General features: G+C 38.0%; 1 protein-coding gene across 1 annotated transcript in view; it reads right to left on the reverse strand.

The window, feature by feature from the left end:
* pspc1 (paraspeckle component 1) overlaps positions 1 to 12,766 on the reverse strand; it is a 16,551-nt gene extending 3,785 nt beyond the window's left edge. The window contains exons 1-8 of the mRNA XM_005933910.3: positions 12,230 to 12,766; positions 11,833 to 11,982; positions 11,583 to 11,734; positions 10,235 to 10,330; positions 9,895 to 10,091; positions 9,473 to 9,557; positions 9,086 to 9,191; positions 2,717 to 2,774 (exon numbers count right to left, since the gene is read on the reverse strand). Coding sequence (XP_005933972.1) covers positions 2,717 to 2,774; positions 9,086 to 9,191; positions 9,473 to 9,557; positions 9,895 to 10,091; positions 10,235 to 10,330; positions 11,583 to 11,734; positions 11,833 to 11,982; positions 12,230 to 12,610 — 1,225 coding nt within the window. The 5' untranslated portion in view covers positions 12,611 to 12,766. The remainder of the gene's footprint in view (positions 1 to 2,716; positions 2,775 to 9,085; positions 9,192 to 9,472; positions 9,558 to 9,894; positions 10,092 to 10,234; positions 10,331 to 11,582; positions 11,735 to 11,832; positions 11,983 to 12,229) is intronic.
* Positions 12,767 to 23,520: the final 10,754 nt, after the last annotated feature.

The raw sequence follows: 23,520 nt of genomic DNA on the forward strand, positions 1-23,520 counted from the left end.
ATGTGATTCATTATTTAACCCCCACCTCAAAAGACTGTACATTTCTGGAGCTAATAATCAACTTGACTTGAAAATTACTCTCAATTCAGAATCAATGATCAACATAATCCTATTTACTGAATTAGGCCAATATTTCTTTTACATGATAAAAGATGTGAGCAAAAAATAAAGAAAATCATTCTTTAAGAAAATCAATCATACTTCTAAATTATAGGAGATAGAAAGAGCATTGTACACACAAGTTTTCAAGCATTCTGAATGAGGATTAATCACCATTTGAAAACTGACTATTATCAGAATACAAATAAATAAACAAATAAATAAAACGTATACTAAATATTTTACTTTGCATTCAGGTATAATCAACATGACTAGATCAGCGAAGGCAGTTTAACTAACACAAACATCTACATATCCCCCATCAATAGTTTCAGAGCAACATCATAATTCTGCCAGACTCTTATTTACAAACAATGCCATACATTCAGTGTATTCATATATTATTTCATTTACTGGTTAAAGTAGCATACTCAGAAAAGAACTTTATGAAGTTGTCACTGGGACAGGCGAAAATGATATCAAAGAAAACAAATTAAAGAAAGTTGTTCAAAGTGTATCTAACACCATTTATATATTAAAACAAATGACATGTGTTAAAGAAGCAGTGTGCAGGACTTGGTAGAGATCAGGTAGCAGACTGGAACCAACTACAGTATTTGTACTTCACTCTGTACATATATATATTAGAAACATAGAGCTCAGTGTTTGGGTATTATTGGAAACTGCAGAAAAATGACACTATGACAGTGAGATCTGTTGTTTCCATGTACAAAAGAAGCGTTTCTCCTAAGCTAACAAAAATATACGAAATTACATGGGTTTGTACACTAATGAAAACACGATTAAGGATACTATTCAATTTCCTCTTACTTACATAGTAGTAACTTTAATTGTGAGATTTTGGAGATGCTACACATCTACCTTAACAGTTCCCCAATTTTTCCATCTTGTTGCATTAAAATGTTTTCTGTGACAGCTTGCACACTGTTTTAGCATTAGCTAAACCTTGATGGAACATAAAAGACTGTGAAACATTATAACACTGCACTGGATGTCATGGATCTCTTACAGCAATCCACAAAGTTACCAAAGACAGATTAAGGTAGGGCAGGCAAGTTACAACTAGCTAGCTAACGAATCGTCAATTGTGTCTTGGATTATTTTTAGTTATTAAAGCAAAAAAAAAAAAAATTAACCATTGCTATATACAGTTACATAATTGATTGTTAATTAAAATCAATACTGTTTATTATTAAAGTTAATATCATGGATCACATTAGCTGATGAAGTAATTTGTAAAGCTACTCAACTAGCATTTCCACTCACACAGCAATAACGTTAGCAAGAATTGATGGTGCTATAACTTAGCTAAACTACATGAATTTGATGGTGCCAACAATGCCTGATGACCTGACATTACTTTTACAAAGAACATGAATTTAGCAGCTGATGAGCTCCAGAAGTGAAATTCATCCTGTAACAGAAATCACTCACCAACATTACCCAATACAAGGCCAACTATAAACTGAAGCCCCTGCTTGAGTCGCCCGTTTTATCTAATACATTACAACACTAATCTTGCTTTTTCGAGGCACTAAAGAAGGCCGTTATGGAGCAAGCACAGACAAAACGGCTTTTATTTTTGCAGAAAAACTGCAAGCTCCATTAAGCTTCTGTTAAGCTCCATTATAGTCTGTTCACAGATTGCAGAATTATTCATGTATTCAGATGCTTCTATATTGGCAGAGTTAGAGTACCACCAGACGCTTGCCTTAAATCTACAGTGTACCAAAAGCTTTGTAATATTAAGCTTCTTTAAAAAAACTGAGGAATACTTTGATTTTTTAAAAATAATAGAGAAAAAAAATCATGTCAAATGTATGACACCTGCAAATCATTTTTTTAAAGCACTGTAGATAGTTACACTGAAAAGCACACATTACGAACCAGATACAGTACTCTCTTTAAATGAAGTTAGCAACTCAATAACTCATAGCAAAATGTCTAGCTATGAGACATTTAAATGAGTTACTGCAGAATGGTTTATAAGGTGATGTGCAATCCTAGGTTATAGTCTTTATGCTAAACAGCTAACATTAAGATTAATGTGTCGAGTCTATATAATGAGAATCCACAGTCCCCAGCCCCTCATCCTGCACTCAGAAGATCACAAATTGTTGAAGACATGATTTGTATTCCCAACATGAAAGAAAAAGAATTAAGTCTGCATGTACTGCAAGGCTAAAGGCCAAGACTTGTACAACTTAAAATATCACATAAATGAATATGTTTTTAACATTTATTATCTATTATTGCAGACCCACACAGAGCTGAGGATGAAGGCTCAGAGACCCAGTAGTTCTCAAACTATCAACCCCACCACCCTAAGAGACAGTACCCATTCAGCACACTGTAAACTCTTATTAGTATCAAGTCCATGTTATTGTGAGGAACATAGTTTATTTTTACTGCTGTGTACTGCATCCCAACTGACTCCATTTCCAACTGAAAAAGCATTAAAAACACTCCAATATATGTTAATTGCAGTGTTGGAAATAAGCCACTAGGAATGCAAGAAGAATAAACCTGATACATGAAAACAAATCACTTGATCTGGTTTTTGTATTAACCAGTCCTTACACAATGATGCCCATACCTCCCATATTAATGGCTCCACGAGGGCCCAGCTCACCCACTCTCATTTCCTGTTCTCTCTGGAAGAAGTGAAGAGAAGCCTTCAGAATAACACTGCTAAAATACAAACGCTCAGCGGAGAGCCAACTGCAGAACACTCACAAATCATTACATTTCCACACAATGGCAGACAAGCAATCTCACACTTGGATGAATAGCAGTTGTAGTAAAGCTAGAATTTAGTGTTAGCTTTAGTGCTTCTTTGACTCTATTCAAACAAGGACAAATTACTTTTGTAAAAATACGTATCAAATAAAACTGTTAATATCTGACACACCAAGTTGGCAAATTTCATAAAGCACGTTCTTCATATGTGAATCCAAGGACGGCATGGTGACTGCAACAATACTGTAAGGGAGCCTTCATTTGTAGTAATTTATCAAGTTACAGAATGTCAAGGATGGAGAACAAAGTAAATAGAGTCCATTTTGCCTCTCTCTCTACCAATAACAACAGTTTTTGCAATACAGACCCGCGTCAGTACAAAAATGAAAGCACTTGGACATATCAGAGTACAGCATGTACAAGTGCATTTCTCCTTTAATTAAAAATATTATATATAAATACAATATAACTGGTTTGTAATTTTTGTAAATCCAAAAATGTTGTTCTCAAGTTCTTTTCTTGTTTTTGTCTTTTTTGTTTGTTTGTTTGTTTTTGTTTTGTTTTTTTACATAAACATATCATATAACAACTAGTGTTGTAATTTTTGGTTTGCATTGGAAGCTAAGCACAAAACACACACAGTCACCATATTTACCCAAAGTCAAAAATCTATGTACATGTACATTAATGGTAGCAGACAGGCGAGGATTTGGTGATACCCGCTTAAAAGGTCATTTTGGTGTGTCCGACCCCATGGTCACGCTCGCTTTTCCACACGCACACAACACCCCTACTAAGACATTTCATTTACACACACACACACACACACACACACACACACACACACACACACACACACACACACACACACACACACACACCCCTACTAAGACATTTCATTTACACACACACACACACACACACACACACACACACACACACACACACACACAATCCTGCAGACACAAAAAGTAATTAAGATTCAAAACAGACCAAATCTAGTATGAGAAAACATAAAAATAATGTTCTATTTTGATTTAAAGTAAAACTTGTATGAGTAGGTCGATATGCACATTTCCACAATTAAATCACAATCTATACAACAGACTTTCATAATACAGTTCAACAACAATCATGAATGTGGCCTGCATCAAAGATATCATTGGAGAAGGTAGGAGAGGAAACAAGTTACTGGAAATACTGTGATTCTAAACTTCTGTACCATTTACTGTACTTACCTTTTAAATGGTCACCATGTTGCAGTTTTAAGAAAACTGACTAAAATTGCACTAAAGTATCTATCAAACAGTGATTATTTTACTGCTACTTTAAACTCTAGAGAGCAACAAATGCAGGATTTAGATTCTTGGGAGACAATAAAACCTACAACATTGTACTACAACCTACACCTAAGTACTACAAATTACAAGGACATGAGCAAGTTTAAAAAAATATTTTACTCATCATTGCAAGATATTACTATTATGTGGATATATACTATATCCACATTAAGTGGCAAATGTCCTGACAAACAAAACATGAAACCCTCTTAGTTGTCTGGTTAATACAAAGTGGTTTCTAATTGCTCTTTCTCAGGTATTCTACTACAAAAATATTCATGTTCATTGACACTTCCATTTTTTGTACTGTATTTTTTGATTACTACTCTGACTAAAAGTCATAAGAGACAGATGGCAGACATTGGTAGGTCTAAGTACATTTGTTCAGCATCCATTTGCTATGTGAAAGTAAAGAGACGCCAACAGGACCTTTAAACACAGCAAAGGACACGAAGAGAAAAGTTATAACAGAAATCAATAAAATGCAGTATCATACGAACAGCTACACACCTACATGACAGCATAGTCAGATCATTACAAATAGTCACTGCTGTTAACACTACATGTTGCTTTTTACCAGCTGATCATATACAGAGCCCTCAGCATGTTTAAAAAACGAGATATTTATAGACTCTGTAAAGATATTTTCAAAGTTAAGCCCTACATGTTACACTTTAATAAGATAGAACAGGTTGGGGTGGATGTCACATGTTTTATTACATAACTAATATTTTTCTTTTTAAATCGTAGCAAAAATGTCTATGTAGCAAAAACTATTCACACAACCTGTATTGAGATCATGAGAACTTAATTTAGAAACTGGCAGTGCAACAGAGCTACACTGTTTGACTTCAGATTTTGTTTAGTGCATGTGCATCCTGCTAACTGAAACGAAACTAAGGCACATCCTTACAAAAAGGTGGATTGTCACATAAGACTGTTGAGCACTAAGACATTAATAGCTTAATTACCTAAAACAACACTTCTGCAAAAATACTGCTAATACTTAATTTTTATTTTGTATAAAAGCTTATTGTAGTTCTTTAAGAAACTAAAAAATTAAAAAGACCCCTTTTAAAAAATAAAAATAAATCAGCTTAAAGTTTTGAAAACATTGTCATGATCTTATGAGCTCAGCAGCTGAACTACACAAAGTCTGAGACGGATGTAGTTTCTATGAGGGTCCTAACTACGACCAGTCTTGCAGTCATATTTTCTTCCTTCATTACAATTTTATTTATTTAAATAAATAACTAAATAAAAACAATCAAAAAACGCCAAGAGTCGATTAACAATCCTCACAATAGTGGAGCAGTTATAGCTGCATATACATTTGGGATGTGTTTGTTAAAGATAACACGTTTAAAGAACAACACATCTAAACCCAGTTTCTTAAACCATGCTGGTGGTTTACAGCGTAATGTGTGATTAGAGATTTAATGATGTATGCGACTGCATTGGACAGATTAGGCTATGTTATTCCATACTGTTAGCAGACACATAAATGTGGCACAGCCAATTAATTTTTGCTTTATGAGGAAAAAGAAAAAAAAAAACAGAAAGAAACAAATTAACACCAACATGCTGAACATGTATCACTGACTATGTTACGACAACAAATAAGGCTTACTGTAAATCCTTTATTTTACTTAGGAATAAATATACATAAACTACATATACATTAATATGGTATTAAAAAAAAATATTGTAGGTCACCATTTATTGAGTACTAACTACGAACAAACAGTTTTCTCTATACATATTTACATCGTTGAAATGCCTAATAAGCATTTCAGGAACTATGTGAATTCTACATCAATCACAATAATCATGCATTTTGAACCCCCACTGACAACTGAGTATTCAATGGCTCTGACTGCAACTAATAAAGCATTACAAGCTTCCATAAACAGGAGATGAAGTCAAATAAAGCTTGAAGTAGAGCTGGGCGATAGAATGATAACGATATGTATCGCGATATAACTTTTTCTCGATAGAAAAATTTGACTATTACGATAGACTTCGCCGCTCTTGTCCTCTTAAAAAAAGAAAAAAGAAAAAAGAACAGCCAATCCAAATTAAGTAGCGCAGAGCCGAACCAATCACAGCCGCAGCGTCACGTCACGTGACTTGTTACGTACAGCACAAGTGCCAAGCCGCACATGTGTATTTGTTTGGGAAGCAGCCAGCCACCGTACCGCCCGGGTAATGGAGGAAATGAGTGTGCCGACTAGAAAAATCAACCGAGCGTGACCGAAGAGAAAACAGATGATGGTTCCAATGCCGGAGAGATTGTCGAACGGAAGAGCCATAGAAGTTCCGTAGTGTGAAGGTATTTCGGCTATTTCAAGTCTGACAAAAAACAGAGTAGCGTGCACTGTAAATTGTGCCGAAAGCAAGTCTGGAAATACAATAAACTGGTGCATGCGCCTACGTCCACACGTACCCGGGTATTTTTGAAAACGCAGATTTTTCTATGCGTTTGCACCTTTCGTCCACACGTAAACGGCGTTTTTGGTCACTGAAAACGAAGATTTTTAAAAACTCCGGCCAGGGTGGATATTTTTGAAAACTCCGTTTTTGCATTTACGTGTGGACTAGAAAAACGGAGAAAACGCAGCGTCAAAGGTGTGCGCATTTTTTGACGTCACACTGTGCGCCACGTTATTGTTTCGGTGAAATGAATTTCTACAATACTGTTACTGTTAATTCTACTCTCTGCAGTGTTTAAATGCTTACATATACACACAGTTACTGTCCCTCCACACATACGACTCGGTTCTGCTTCTATGCCCCAGCTTTGTTTACTTTTTCCCACCGAGGCTTCTAGACTTCTGATTGGCCAACATTTCTGCACGGTTAGGAATCTAGCGCCACCTGCTGCTTTGGCATGTTCATAGCAGCGTTTTCCTTCATTTCTGCCTTTATGTGTGGACGGGATTATTTTTTAAAACGAAAACGGAAAATCTCCGTTTTCAAAAATACCCGTGTATCAGACTAAAGTAACTGTTAAAACTGTTTGAAAAGCTCAGCTATACAACAAGGAGAGATTGAGAATTTCCTTTTAGTTCTCAGTTTATTTGATATTGACAAAAGTTAGTCAATTTTGTCTGTTCTTCTGTAAAACAAACTAAGATTTATTTTTAGAATTAATATTTTGTTTCTAAGTGGAATTGACAATTTAGTCTGTTTCGTTTGTTCTATTTTGAAACTTAAACGCTTTAGCGGCTGCCTTTTGTGTAGTTTGCAATATTTGCCTTTATTTATCTGAAAAAGTCTCATGTTCCTTAAGTACATCTACCCTGTTGAACTTATTATGGGAAATAAATATTTAAATAAAAACAAGCTGCTGATTATTTCACATTTTACTTGTGAGCAACGGCACATTTAAATCTTACAAATATAGTTATTTGGCTTATATCGTGATAGATATCGTTATCGCCTGAAATGAAAAAATATATATATATATATCGTGATATGAAAAAAATCTTATATCGCCCAGGTCTAGCTTGAAGTCAAATAAAGCTTGTAGAAAAACTACAAAAAAAAATATAGTGAGTCAGATTCTTGTCAGTTGAAGTGACGCAAAATGAATCCAAACAGGAAAAACATGTTCTGCTCAGCAAAGACCACAGGCTGTATATAAAATATAAACACAGCCACCAGGTCAGGGAAGTGAAGCTAATCTTGAAGTTCCCTCACTAGCACTGAGGGCTGCTACATGTTAGCTATTTGTATTAACTTGTTAGTCATATAAACTGAGTACAAAATTAATATACCAGTGAACTCCAGTCACAGTTTTGAATCATGAAATTTCATCAGTGTCGTCATTTGTTAGAAAATTTGTGTTTTCTGCTTATTTTTGCATAAGTTGGCTTATTTTACAGTTACAGAACGAAAGATTCCAATTTACAGTTGTGGCAAACAGAAGAATTTGAATGCTATTTATATATCTACAATGCACACAATAGTGTTGGTATGACCAAGTGCTGTGACCAGAGAAAGGGAAACAGTTATCATTCCTAATAATATCACTTATTAAAGTTAGCAAGCTAGCCTGTGATACCTGACCTTTAAGTGGTGTAACTTCTTGTTCCAAATAACCACTTCGGTAACAGCCACATGCCAAGCTCGCAGTTTCCAAAAAATAATATTTCTTTCACTAGTTTGACAAAAGAGCATGCAGCACTTTTCCTACTAATCAAATTTGCTGTCAAACTAGATTTCTACACAAGTCTGACTATAAAAGAAATGTCAGTTCTGGGGATGTTTCTATAAGGATAGCGACCTGAAGCACAAACTAAACCCAACATTTGTGCATGTGGTCTGACATACTCACACTACTTCTGCTCTTAGAAGCCAAAAATGATAACTTCAACCAACCCAGCGTGTTAAAATTATGGGTTATTTTGGAACTGATGTATGAAGTACAGGATACATCGTCATATTAAAACTACTTCCTCAAGAAAGGAATAAAAGAAACTGATTGCAACAGATAAGACACACTACTAGTAACAAAGTCCAACAACTGAAGGTTATGAAGTAAGATGTAAAGGTACAGCTCTGTATTGATGGCTATACAGGGTGTATCACACTACTTAGGTAGTTTCATCAAAGTCAATAAGTCAATCTCTTTATATTCCTACATTTAGACCTTTGAAAACAAATTATAAAACAAAACTCTATGGTGCGATGTGACGTGCATAAATATACAGGTTGTGTATGTAAGTATTAAGTAAGAAAGTATTAAAAAAAAAAACAAAAAAAAACACCAGCCTTTAGGTTACATTACTGGCAGATGCTATTAATTTTAGGTGGCTGTGTACCCTCACATCAGTATAGAAATTAACCAGGCAGGTGGATATATGCGCTCCATCTGTACTCACGTTTTCCATGTAGTTTGGTTTGAAGCCATCTGGCTGGCGTCTCAGGTCCTCCTGCTCTCTGTGCCTCATCAGCTCCTCCTCCCTCCTCCTCCTCTCCTCCTCGTGCCTACAAAGCAAAGAGTGAACAATGTGTGAACAATTGCAGATCGATTAACACAAACCTCAATGAGCTTTAAAAGAAAGCATCTTATCGTCAGATTGATTCTAGTCCAGTAATTTTCATTTATTTTTAATATGTAAACAACCAAAATAAATGGGACAAGTGGGGTAAAAATGAACCACGACTTTTAACCTAACAGATCTGTGCCTCGAGAGAAGCAAAACAATATCATTTGGCCCTTTACAGTAAATACTAATCACATTAACCGCTTAAATAAAGAAGCACACCTCATCTCTATCTGCTTTCGTCTCTGTAGCTCTTGGTTGCGAAGCTCCTCAAGTCTCCTCAGCTCCTCCTGACGTCTCATTAGGTCTAGATCAATGACAGTAAACGTAAAAAAGTTCATCCAAGAAATGAGAGACTCACTGGAAAGGCAACTGATTGTAAGGCTACATTATATTGCATGATATTTATTTTCACCAAGTTCTGTGAAATAACAATTTTTCTTTCTTTAATTTTTTAAATCAGAGAAAACACTAACAGTATTATTAACCAGTTCATTTCGGAAAGGTCCATATACTTTTCTTCCATCTAAATATATGCGAAAAGCTGATTAGCATCTCCAAAACATTACTAGATATTATCCACATTAGCAGGCTGGTATTAAACTCCATATGTAAAAATGAGCAATAAAGGTCACAGATCACACCTTGTCTCATTAACATGAGCTGATGTTCATGCTTGGCTGACTCCAGCTCGGCCTCCAGTTTCTCTTTAGCCTCTTTAATGTTCCTGTCCACCTGGTCCCTCTGCTGTTTCTCCATCTCATCAAGAGCTTTCCAACGAGATGAGAACTCAAACTCAAACGTCCCGGGCTGAGCAAAACGTGGCTTCTGTTCTCGTTCCCTGAGGAGAAAATGCAAGTACTGTCAATAAATCTGAATTATAGCATTCCTCTGATACGGACCTTCAGTTGTCTACAACAGTATCAAAGGAAGGAAACAAATCCACTGAATTACGATGTGACTGCAAAATGACTCATTACTTACTTATAGTACTTCGGAGTCTTTTGGAGCAGTTTTTCAGAAAGACCATCCTCATCATCAAAGTGTTCTGCAGGTTCCACAATGGCAGGACAGGGTGTTCTGAAAAAAGTGAAGAAACTGTTAATTCTAACATTAGCAGATATTATCGTATGTACAGAATGATTATTTACACAGAACTACTGTATAGTTCTGTGTAAATAATCATTCTGTACATACGATAATTTTTAATCCTACAACTGTTTATAACTTGCATAGTTCACATTTCTGTATAACTGTATATCTCATATTTCTGTATAGTTTTTTTATTTCATATTTATATCCTGTTCATAGCCTGTACATAGCTTGTACTCACTACAGCCTGTACATACTTATAGTTATAGAATATTCACAACATACTTCATACCGTGTACATTATAAAATACCATAATAGACCCATTTCTGTAATATACTCACATATCTATATTATTGCTAATATATATTGTAATATATCTATATCACTAAAGCACTTCTGGATGGATGCAAACTGCATTTTGTTGCCCTGTACCTGTGCATTGACAATAAAGTTGAATTCTATTCTATTCTATTGGTTAATAAAATTTGGGAGATCCGCATATATGCATTTGGCAACCTGTTTTGCCAAATGCCATGAGGACAGTTAATTTTCCACTGGACAATCTCCTCTTATTTTAAAAATTCAGTCACTTCTCACCAGCTATCCCCAGCCCTTCCTGGCCTGCATCTTTTGCACAACTGCTGGCTCACTGTCCATGCTGCTATTCGAGCATTTCTCAGTACCCTTCAGCTGCTTCTCCAGATGGACTCCAGCTCCATTATCTTGGACTGCAGCTTCTTGACATCTCCTCCATGCTGTAGGGTCTGTTAGAATGTTCAGTAGGAGAAAAACTGCTTCATGTGATGCTAAGCTACTACTACTGTCACCAGCTGAAGTCCCAGGAGATTTAGTTAGGATTTCATTTGTGTGACAACTCTCACCGGAGAATGATTTGATTATATTGCTCACATATTTGTGACAAAGTGATTATGGAAATAAGTTCTGAAAGCATGTCCAATTTGTGCAGACTCATGTATCTGTACACTCAGACTTACTGTATTAATCCTATGAAACATTGCCACAGGAAGTACTGGGGATACTGATGAAGGGTGACAAAATTAATCCTAAAACCATCTTTTTCACTTCTATAATGGCAAGGACCTAATGTGGTGTTGCTGCATTTTTTAAAATAAAAACAAGTTACTTTAAAGAACCGAATGTAATTACAAACTCAACACCAGAATGAACATATTCAAATGTTTTCAGCTCATTAAATAGCCTCATCCCTCTGCTCCTTACGTGGTCAGCAACAGTGCTCCCTCGGTGCAGCGCTCCAGAGCTTTACGCGCTGCTACTTTGCTTGCAAACTCCACAATGCCTCTCCCAGTCGGACGACCTCGATCATCTGTCACAGCAATAGCCCGTTCCACTGGTCCAAACTGGGAAAACGCCTGAGGATACAGCGAAGTTAGGTAACCATAAATGCATAAATCATTGTAGCAATACATGCAGATTTTACTAAGTAGTTTTCTTCTCTTGTCTACTCTACCTGTTCCAGCAGTTCATTTGTCACCACAGGCAGCAGATTGCGCACTGTGAGCGCAGAACCGTGTGTGGCAAAGCGGACTCTGATTGGTCGATTATTCAAAATAGTCCCATCCAGCTCGACTTTAGCGATCTCTGCTACAGTTCGGGTTTCCTGAAGGGATAAAGACGCATTCCCTCAACATTGCTTTCACGCAACATTGTTAAAGTGTGCCTGACATAACGTATAGGATGTAGAATTGCAAAAAAATAAATAAAAATAAATAATTTACTCTCAAATATAAGACGCTAGCTTCCAATATATATTAATTAGTAATGCTACATAAAAGCTTGCTATATGTGTGTGTTTATTATATTTGAGGCTTCACGTTAAAACCAACAAGTAGAACTATTTTCCATACCAAACGAATGAAGCCGAAGCCCCGCTCTCTGTTGATGAACACCTCGTTGACGTTCCCATATTTAGAAAACAGGTTTTTGAACTCCTCCTCTGGAATATCCGGCGGGAGACTGCCGACAAAAAGACGGGAGCGCTGAGTGAACGTCTTTTCACCGGGCTTTCGGAAACTAGTAATGTCTAGGGTCATTTCTGTCGGGCCTTCGCCGCTTCCTTCCACAGCTCCTTCCATTTGTTCAGCAACGGGGGACTGCCTCGGCGGCGGGGCCGGGCTGTCTTTGTTCGCCGGTGTCTGCTCCGCCGCCGGTGAGTCGGTTCCGCGTCTCGCCGGTTGAGGAGAATTGTTGCTTTGCATGTTAACTTGTTGCATATTTCGATTAGCCATGCTTGGAATACTTTTGTAGAAATTTGCCCAAGTTTAATTAACTGGCTGCACACCAACAATGCCTGCAAACGCCTCCTTCTAATTTTAAAGATGGCGACGGCTGCGTGCGCAACTTTCTTCCAGTTCTCGTGAGATTTGTGGCAGACGCATCGGGTAAGCGTTACCATAGTCACTACAAGATTTGATGGTTCGTTTTAGTGTAAAGAAGTATTTACCAATTACTGTAGAAAACAGTGAGAACTGTGAGAAGAGACTTTTGCAACTGACCCTGTTACTAGTAACAGCACGTTTGAAGCGGAAGCTCCGGCGCATTCAACACACTTACGAAACGAGGCTTGGTTCGTCTGAACAGAGTCACGTGACCAATGACGTCCGAAGCTTCATTGGACACGATTCAACAGAACCTTCATTCACCATGGAACACGTTTTAACAAGGAAGGTTAATTAATCAAAATGATTTATTATAAACATAGACATAACGTCATTTTTCACCCCAAAAAATACATGTTCAAAGCACCATATCAGCCCAATATCAAACAGCTGTTAATTCAGCTCTGTAGAGTGGGCATCATAATAAAGCAGTTCATTTTAAGTTGTAGATTCATGCTGCTCTTCTTATTTTTGCCCACCAGATGTCACCAAAGATGACTGTGTTGAAGAGCTTCGAGTAATGAACCGTTTCTCAATACAAGCTTTAATGCTTCAGAAAGCTACATTTGGCTATCACTATTACACATGTTGTATTGTATTGTTGCTGCTGCTGCTGCTGCTGCTGTTACTCACATCATCCTCAGATACTCAGTCTGTAGAAAGTTATATATTTAAAATATACACTACCCATCAAAACTTTGGACACACCTTCTCATTTAATGCGTTTTCTTTATTTTTACTACTTTCTACTTTGAAGATACATACTGAAGACATCAAATATATGAAGCAAATATATGGAATTATGCAGCAAAGAAAAAATATATATGAATTTGTCTTATATTTTAGATTCCTGAAAGTAGCCACCTTTTGCTTTGTTGATAGCACTGCAAACCCTTGGCCTTCTCTCAGTGAGCTTCATGATGTAGTCACCTGAAATGGCTTTCACTTCACAGGTGTACCTTGTACAGTGTTCATTTGTGGAATTTCTTGCTGTCTTAATGGGGTTGGGACCATCAGTTGTGTTGTTCAGCAATCAGGTTGGTACACAGCTGACAGCCCTATTTGACAACAGTTAGAATTCATATTCAATTCAATTCAGTTTGATATTATTTATACAGCGCCAAATCACAACAACAATTACCTCAAGGTGCTTTATATTGTAAGGTAGAGCCTAAAATAATACATACAGATACATACAACAATCATATTGTGGTGTGTTGGAAGCGGCTAGTTATCTCCCATCATGCCTTGGGAATATGTGTTGCTGTTTAAGATGTTTATTGTTTATGGTTACGTGACTCTTAACTGTTCTTGTTGATGCTGCAGTATAAATTCCCAGACAGTTATTGTTAATGTAAAGAATGTAGTGCCATGAGTGAGTTCAGGCTTGTAGTTATTGACCCTCTGAAACACAGTGTAGTAGAGGGAAGTGTACAATAAAGAGCTCTCCCTATCCTTTTGGGGTAGAACAGCAAGCTTAATGTCTGTGTAGGTGCTTTGTTGTTAAGGTTCCTCAGCTCGACACAATATGACCCCCTATGAGCAAGCACCTTGGCGACAGTGGGAAGGAAAAACTCCCTTTTAACAGGAAGAAACCTCCGGCAGAACCAGGCTCAGGGAGGGATGGGGCCATCTGCTGCGACCGGTTGGGGTGAGAGAAGGAAGACAGGATAAAAGACATGCTGTGGAAGAGAGACAGAAATTAATAACAAGTATGATTCGGTGCAGAGAGGTCTATTAATACATAGTGAGTGAGAAAGGTGACTGAAGAAGAAAAACTCAGTGCATCATGGGGATCCTCCAGCAGCCTTTACCTATTGCAGCATAACTAAGGGAGGATTCAGGGTCACCTGGTCCAGCCCTAACTATATGCTTTAGCAATAAGGAAAGTTTTAAGCCTAATCTTAAAAGTAGAGATAGTGTCTGTCTCCCGAATCCAAACTGGAAGCTGGTTCCACAGAAGAGGGGCCTGAAAACTGAAGGCTCGGCCTCCCATTCTACTTTTAAATACTCTAGGAACAACAAGTAGGCCTGCAGAGAGAGAGCGAAGTGCTCTAATAGGGTGATATGGTACCACAAGGTCATTAACACAAGATGGGGCCTGATTATTTAAGGATTTTGAATTCAATTCTGGATTTAACAGGAAGCCAATGAAGGGAAGCCAATACAGGAGAAATCTGCTCTCTCTTTCTAGTCCCTGTCAGCACTCTTGCTGCAGCATTTTGGATTAATTGAAGGCTTTTCAGGGAGTTTTTAGGACACCCTGATAATAATGAATTACAGTAGTCCAGCCTGGAAGTAATAAATGCATGCACTAGTTTTTCAGCATCACTCTGAGACAGGATATTTCTAATTTTAGAGATGTTGCGCAAATGGAAGAAAGCAGTCCTACATATTAGTTATGTTTAAAAATAAATTTCCATCCCATAGACTTAAATCCAGGACCCATGAAGTGCCAACTTTATCTAGTTATTATTTTTATCCAGCAGAGGTCACCTTTGTTAAAAACTTGAACTCTTCATGCTCGTTGGTTCAGTTTCTGCAGCCTGATTAGTTAAATAAATAAAATAAAATAAACCAAATGCACAGTGATTTATTATATATTGTGTCACTTTTTTCTTCCTGCTTCCATTCATCACACAGTTGCTGATGAGTGTTATACATTTGCAGTCATTTTTTAAGACTTTAAAACTCTTTATGCAATCAGTCATAACACTCACATCCTTAAATCATTCATCTATATGATTATTGTCCACCTGTGTTGTAATGTTCATCGTTGCTCTCCTGGAGTGTCTCGTCGGAACAGCAGGCTAGCATGTGATGTCATCAGCATATATATTAAATATAAATTTTTGTGCCTTGACCTGTTTTGACTGGGGAGATAGGATTGGTGTTTCAGTTTAAGGACAAGTCTGTGATTCAAAAGTAAAAATCTAATGTGTCTTCTCTTCTAATAACCATCAGGAGTCTGAGCTGCCAAGGGATAACTCTCCACATAAATGTCTTTCTCTACTTCATCCTTACCTTGACTGTGCCCGTTATTGTGCTCACAACCTTAGTGAAGTTAAGTTAACTACTTCTGGATGCTTTATGAGGGCATCTACCTGCACACTCTGGTAGTTCTTTGCAGAAAAACAACATTTCCTTTAGTATTACCTGCTGGGCTGGGGTAAGTTAAAGACATATTAGACCAGGGGTGGGCAACTCCAGGCCTCGAGGGCTGGTGTCCCTGCAGGTTTTAGATGTGTCCTTGAACCAACACAGCTGATTTAAATGACTAAATTAGGTCCCCAACATGTCCTGAAGTTCTCCAGAGGCCTGGTAACGAACTAATCATGTGATTCAGGTGTGTTGACCCAAGGTGAGATCTAAAACCTGCAGGACACCGGCCCTCGGGGCCTGGAATTGCCCACCCCTGTATTAGACATATATACATCCATATTGACGCATGCATACTTTCTGGCCAATAAACATAAATGTCACACAACATATTTGATTTCACAGGCTTTCCAATTATACCGACAGTGATATACTCGATAGCGCATAACTTTGGAACCACAGATCATTTCAACAGAAATCACGTGTCAAGAAAAATTGGGAGGAAAGGCGATTTAAGTGACTTTGAATGCCTCCTTTTTGTTGGTGCCAGACGGGCTTGTCTGAGTATTTCAGAAACTGCTGATCTGTTGGGATTTCCCCACACAACCATCTCTGTGGTTTACATAAGATGATCTAAAAGCAGCAGTTCTCTGGGTGAAAATTCCTTGTTAATGTCAAAAGTCAGAGAAGAATGGTCAGACTGCTTTGAGCCGACATGAAGGGAAAAATAACTTGTTACAACCAACGCACCTAGAAGAGCATCTTAATAGAGGAGAAGACTACATCAGATATCACTCTTGTCAGCTAAGAACAGGAAACTGATTCTACAATTCACACCGGCTCACAAAATCTGGACAACAGACGGTTGGGCAATTGTTACCAGGTCTGATGAGTCTTGCTTTGAGCTGCAACATTGAGATCAAAGGGTCAGAATTTGGTGTAAAGAACATGAAAACATGAATCCATCCTTATAGGATCGCATTAGATCAATGCTTCAGGGTGCTAATGGTGGAATATTGTTGCCGACCATTTCCATCCTTTTATGACCACAGTGTATACGTCTTCTGATGACTGCAGAATAAAACAAAGTGTAAAAAAGCTTAAATCATCTCAATATGGTTTCTTGAACATGTTCACTGTACTCTGGCCTCTACAGTCACCAGACCTTAATCCAATAGAGCATCTTTGGGATGTGTAGCTGATAAATCTGCCATGGACCAAAATCTCTGAGGAATGTTTCAGCCACTCTGTTAAATCTGTCCCATATAGAAATACTTCGGGGTGGCTGTAGCTTAGATGGTAGAGCAGATCATTTACTAATTGGAAGGTTGGTGGTTCGATCCCTGGTTGCTTGAGAAATATCCAAATATACTTGGGCAAGAAACTAACCCCAAGTTGCTTGTGAGTGTTAACATTATATATAACCTATAGGAATAGGTGAAATAAGTATTGTCACCCTTTGAGTCCTTAGGTGGAGTAGAAAGTACTACACAAGAAACAGTCCATTGCTTCTCAGTACTTCCATACTAAATAAATGCACTGAAGGCAAACAATACGGGTTTATATCAGTTTTTTAGAATTAATTCCTCCATAATCATTCTATCCACTTTGTGCAATGTGCCAATACCACTGGCAGCAACACAGCCCAAGAGCATGATGCTACCACCACCATGCTCGACAGCATGTTCTCATGTTTGAAAGCCTCACCTTTACCCCTCCAAACATACCTTTTATCACAGTGGCGAAACAGCTCAATCTTTCTCTCATCTAAGCACAAAACCTTTCTTCAGAAGGTATTTGGCTTGTAAATATGGGCAGCTGCAAATTTCAGTCAAGTTTGAAGGTGTCGATTTTGGAACAGGGGCGTCTTTCTTGGTCAGCACCGTCTTAGTCCATAGTGAGGTAAAATAGGCTTCACTGTGGACAGTGATGCTGATGTTTCAGTAGTTTCTAGTTCATGACAGGCTTGAACATTTATAGTTCCTGAACATCCTAACCATTTTCCTCTCATCTAACTAACTTGTACTTTGAATTGTTTTAACTTTAAATCTACAGTTGTACAATCCTTCTTTTTCCACTTTGTTCTTTGGATTTTCCACATTGTTCTGAGTATTGATCAATCCAATGAGTCCAGTCAAATGAACCCTTTTAATGCACAGAGAAACTACCAGCTGTAATCAAAAATAAGTAGTAATGAAACATTAACAAGCCTTAGCCTTGTCAAGTTAAAAGACACCATAGAACTGCTGTTACAAAATATATTTGAATCTATCTATCTACCTACCTACCTACCTACCTACCTACCTACCTACCTACCTACCTACCTACCTACCTACCTATCTACCTACCTACCTACCTATCTACCTACCTACCTACCTACCTACCTATCTACCTACCTACCTACCTACCTACCTACCTACCTACCTACCTACCTATCTACCTACCTTTGATCCATTGTGGATTAGAGAAAATCCAAAAATAAATTAACATTTGTGCATCCTGTTCTTGTTTTTGTTTTTTGTTGTTGTTGTTTTTTTTTTTAAGTTATTACACATGTATGGTACCCTGGAAAAAGAACAGTTCAAAGAAATAATTAAAAGAACAGAATTGGACAGGTGAGAGATGGCAGCATAGTAAACAACCTCCAGACAAAAGTCAACAAAAACCATTTCGAAGCCAATAAAAACAGAGGTAAAAACCACAGTGCCTTAACTTTTAGAAAGGGGTGAAGATGACAACCACCTCTGAGAGTAAGAAATCTGTTCTACCTGTCAATAAACTCAACGAAATACAACCCCCTGAAGAACCTAATGATAGCCGCCACACAGCAAACTTGGTTTTAGGCGGCACCAGCAGAGGGGAGGATCTGGTGGATTTATCCATGATTCTCACAGAAATACGCAACTTCAGGCAAGATGTCAAAGCATAAGTCGACGATATTAAAGGAGAAACAGCGAAAACCAACACAAGGCAGGATGAGGCGGAAGCCAGAATCCTGGAAAATGAGGAGAGGCCACAAAAAACGGAGGCTTTATCGGAGCTGCTAAAAAGGCAGCAGACCCAGCTGAGACTAACCGATCAAGAGGGACGCTTAAGAAGCGAGACTGATGGACTGAGCAGTAAAGCAATGCAAATAATGCAAATTATTTGCATTGCTTTACAAATTATGCAAATAATCTAAATCTTGGGCCCATAAAAGAGGTCAAAGTAACAGAACTCCACTCAAAAGCTGGCAACAAAAAAAACTACTAATTCAAACAAACTGCCCTACCCTTACATAGTGGCTGATCAGCCCACAAAGACACAAAAGCGGTATCATACAAAAAAAAAACCTAACTGAAACTAACATAACAGATTCCATTTGCCCCCCCCCCTGATCAATTTTCAGGTCTCCATATGGACTTGCTCCGCCCCTTTTCCACTTCTTTATTCCTCAACCAAAGAACTGGGAGCAGCTGCTGCTGAGATTAAATCATACACATAACAGTGAAAACTAAAATATGAGCACTTATTTTAGAAGACAGTTTTATGTGATTGTATGTGTAAATGAATTCTAAGCCTAAACCAATTCTTTATTACCCCATATTTAAAGAAAGAAAAATGTAATTGTAGTGTTATGTATAAGTCTATTGTAGCACTGTGATGTTTGATAACTATTACCCAATATATGCAACTGTAACTGCAGCCATCACAGAGAATATAGACCCTTTGACAGGTTGTAAACAGTGATGACGTAGGCAGTAAAGGGGTCTACTGCACCGACATTTAACGCGGAAAAAAATGCAACTGTACATCACTGATGAGCGCTAATTGGATATATTTAGAACAAGTGTGAAAATCTGTACAGGGCTTAATATAAATCAGCACCCAGTGTGAGGTTTATGCTGCAGCTGCTTCATATTGGCACAGTGTTGGTAACAAAATCTTTTTTGTATGTTTTTGGCTAATTAACAAGTGGATTAACCATGAGCTTTTTAATTAATATGATATTTTTAATGCTAAAATCTAATTATTGTTGTTGACCATGAATTTCATACAACAAACAAAAATAATAGTAAAGCGCAATTTTATAAAAACATTTTTATTAAAGGTTTTACACACTAAATGTATAAAATTTGTACAATTATTTTATGCGTTATTTTTCAGACTCATCTATTCTTAATGCAGCTATTCTGAAATATGTACAACAGTGGTCATGATTAAACGCTTAATCCCAAGAAGAATTTTCTGCTTTAGTCCCAGTTGGTTTCCAAAGGAAATGTTGATCACTTCCTGTCCTGGACTCTGTCTTACTGTCCCTTGCTGTCTTGTATCAGATAAATCAATGGTTTGTTTCAGGAAAATATTTTTCCTGTTAAACATCTAGTCCAATTTTGTTAATAATACTGAATTTAAGAAGGTTTGGTCTTTGCTACAGAAGTGAAGTTCCACTCATTTCTAAAGTAAATGTTGCATTTCAATTGCCAGTCTTGGTAGCTGGGAATCCTGCAGGCCTACTTGTTGTTCCTAGAGTATTTAAAAGTAGAATCGGAGGGAGAGCCTTCAGTTTTCAGGCCCCTCTTCTGTGGAACCAGCTTCCAGTTTGGATTCGGGAGACAGACACTATCTCTACTTTTAAGATTAGGCTTAAAACTTTCCTTTTTGCTAAAGCATATAGTTAGGGCTGGACCAGGTGACCCTGAATCCTCCCTTAGTTATGCTGCAATAGATGTAGGCTGCCGGGGGATTCCCATGATGCATTGAGTTTTTCCTTTCCAGTCACCTTTCTCACTCACTATGTATTAATAGACCTCTCTGCATTGATTCATATCTGTTATTAACCTCTGTCTCTCTTCCACAGCATGTCTTTATCCTGTCTTCCTTCTCTCACCCCAACCGGTCGCAGCAGATGGCCGCCCCTCCCTGAGCCTGGTTCTGCCAGAGGTTTCTTCCTGTTAAAAGGGAGTTTTTCCTTCCCACTGTCGCCAAAGTGCTTGCTCATAGGGGGTCATATGATTGTTGGGTTTTTCTCTGTATCTATGAAGCGCCTTGAGGCGACTTATGTTGTGATTTGGCGCTATATAAATAAAATTGAATTGAATTGAATACCTTACGGTGTGACAAGCTTATGTTGTTTTGACCTCCGGTCTGCACAGTTGCTTTTAAAATGCTCATACGGCTCATGAAATATGAGCCGTATCCAACATATGCTTTATACTCACTGATTCAGATTCATCACAGTTGGTGCAATAGGAACCACAGTTTTAGGAATTTTCTGCGTGTCTCTCCTGCTCTTACTTTTTGTCATTTGAATAGTGTGCATATTTGTGAGGTGCTCTTTCAGCAGTAGCCATCTGTCCAGACTTTATAGCATATTATAGCATATCTGTGTGCCTACTACATAAATTCCTCTATGTGCCAAGGATCTGAAGGGCTGCTATCTCACTCTGTGCTCTTTCTACAACGGATCACATAACCAGTCAGGTCAGACGGCTGCTGCCTGTCAGTGATGAGCTTATCTATCTGTCGCAGCATACCATGTATTTGAGTCAAGGAATGCGAATGAACAAGCAGTTAGTGCGGCTTGTATCTCAGTAATTTCCTCAAGAAAAATGCAAGCCCTGAAATTTCCATCTTTGACTCTGAAACGTAATCTGAAAGAAACACATTCATGCATGCTTTGGTAGTACAGACTCATGAAACAATAAAGGAAATGCAAGGCATTGGACCAGCACTTACCAGAACACCATTCATCCAAAATTATTGCTTTGTTTGGTGTTTTGTAAATTGCGATGTTTAACATGTCAGCCCAAAAACCTCCACAGGCCCAGATCCTTCTGTCGCCCCTCACACTGTATGTATTTACCCCTATACTCAGGACTATATTATCACAATTGATCTTTCAGAACAATTATACTTTGACTAACGATGCTTGTCCACATTTAAGAGGTATTGTGGAGGACTGCAATCCCGAGGTCCTTAATCAGCAGGCGCAGTACAAGAACATTATGTCGGAGCTCTACGGATGAGGCAGCTATTTTCTGTCTGGGGGAGGGTTTGTCGAGGGTGAGGGTCACTGCTATGAACCTCTTTTTTTAACCTGTTCTGGACTAATTTCCACCTACTGTAGAGTTATTCTGTTCTTATCATTTAAGGTGAATGTGCACTTTGTCTTTGTTCTATAAATCAACTGAATATAGAATGTGTCATGTCTGGCATTTCTTAAATCTTCACAAGAGAGACTACTACTTCCCACATGTGCACCATATTCAAGAATTAATTACTTTATCACTGACACTAACTGTCTGCAGCAGGTCCACTCCTGTGCTTACCATAGCATAGTTATTTCAGATCATGCCCCACTTACTCTGTCTCTGCCTCTTCCACATCTTCCTATAAAAACTGCACAATAGGATTTCAATTCAACCCTTCCGTCAGATGACAGTTTTATAAAGTTTCGCCAAGATGAGATATGCTTTTATTTTGCCACTAGCTCCTCCCTTAATACTTGCAGCCTTGTTGTATCACATGTCTTTAAGGCCTATATCAGAGGCCAGATTATTGCTTATTCAGCAAAAATTGAAAAACAGTCCATTTATGAGCGAAATAAGTCAATGCAACAAATTAAGGCGGCTGATGACCAGTATGCTCTCAAACAGAGTCACGAAATGTTTAAAAAGCATGTTGAACTCAAAACAAGACTTGACCCACTCACAACTTAATCAACTGAACGTTTGCTCTTGCTTGACAAATCAAAATTCTATATGCATGGTGACAGACCCCACCAATTACTGGCAAGCCTTCTCAACAGTTCTAGGGCAAGGCAAAGTATTCTTGAAGCTCGACCACAAGATGGCAACATGGTTACAGATCATGAAACATTAATGAAGTATTCAGGGATTTTTACTCAGAACTTTAACACCTCAGAGTCACAAACTGGCTGCAATGCAATTAATGACTTTCTACCTAAACTTAACATTCCTGAAATTCCACCAGAACTTAAAACAAGGCTGGATGACTCTACCTCTCAGTCAGAAGTTTCCTTAGCTACAGCCTCAATGCAATCTGGCAAGTGTCCAGGTCCGGATGATTTCCCATCAGAATTTTTAATCAGAGCACTACATTACTGTCTGCGCAGCTTAATATAACCCTCACTGACTGCATTAAACAAGGATCTCTTCCTCAGTCATTTTATGAAGCCTGTACCACACTTATTGCAAAGAAAGGAAAAGATCTGATGGAATGTGACTCTTTTAGACAAATTTCTCTTGAACACAGATGCTACAATGTTAGCCAAGATTCTTGCCCGTAGACTACAATTGGTTCTCCCAACAATTATTTCAAAAGCCCAAACAGGCTTCATTAAAGGTCACCGTTTTAATGTAAGAAGGCTATTTAGCATAGTTTATTTCAGCTCTACAGATGCTGATGAATATGTTGTCTCTCTGGACACTGAAGAAGCCTTTGATCGAGTTGACTTCGACAATCTCTTTGCAGTCGTTCACAGATTTGGTTTTGGAGCAAAATTATGGATGGATTAAACTGCTCTACTCTCAGCTATCTGCTACAAAACAGACTAACGTCCAATTGTCAAAACCATTCAAACTTCACAGGGGCACACGCCAGGGATGTCCTCCCAGCCCCCTGGATTTTAATCTGGCCGTAGAACCCCTTGTCATTGC

The sequence above is a fragment of the Haplochromis burtoni genome, unplaced genomic scaffold, assembly GCF_018398535.1.
Source record: "Haplochromis burtoni strain Fernald_Lab_line unplaced genomic scaffold, NCSU_Asbu1 Contig_139, whole genome shotgun sequence".
Classification (NCBI taxonomy): Eukaryota; Metazoa; Chordata; class Actinopteri; order Cichliformes; family Cichlidae; genus Haplochromis; species Haplochromis burtoni.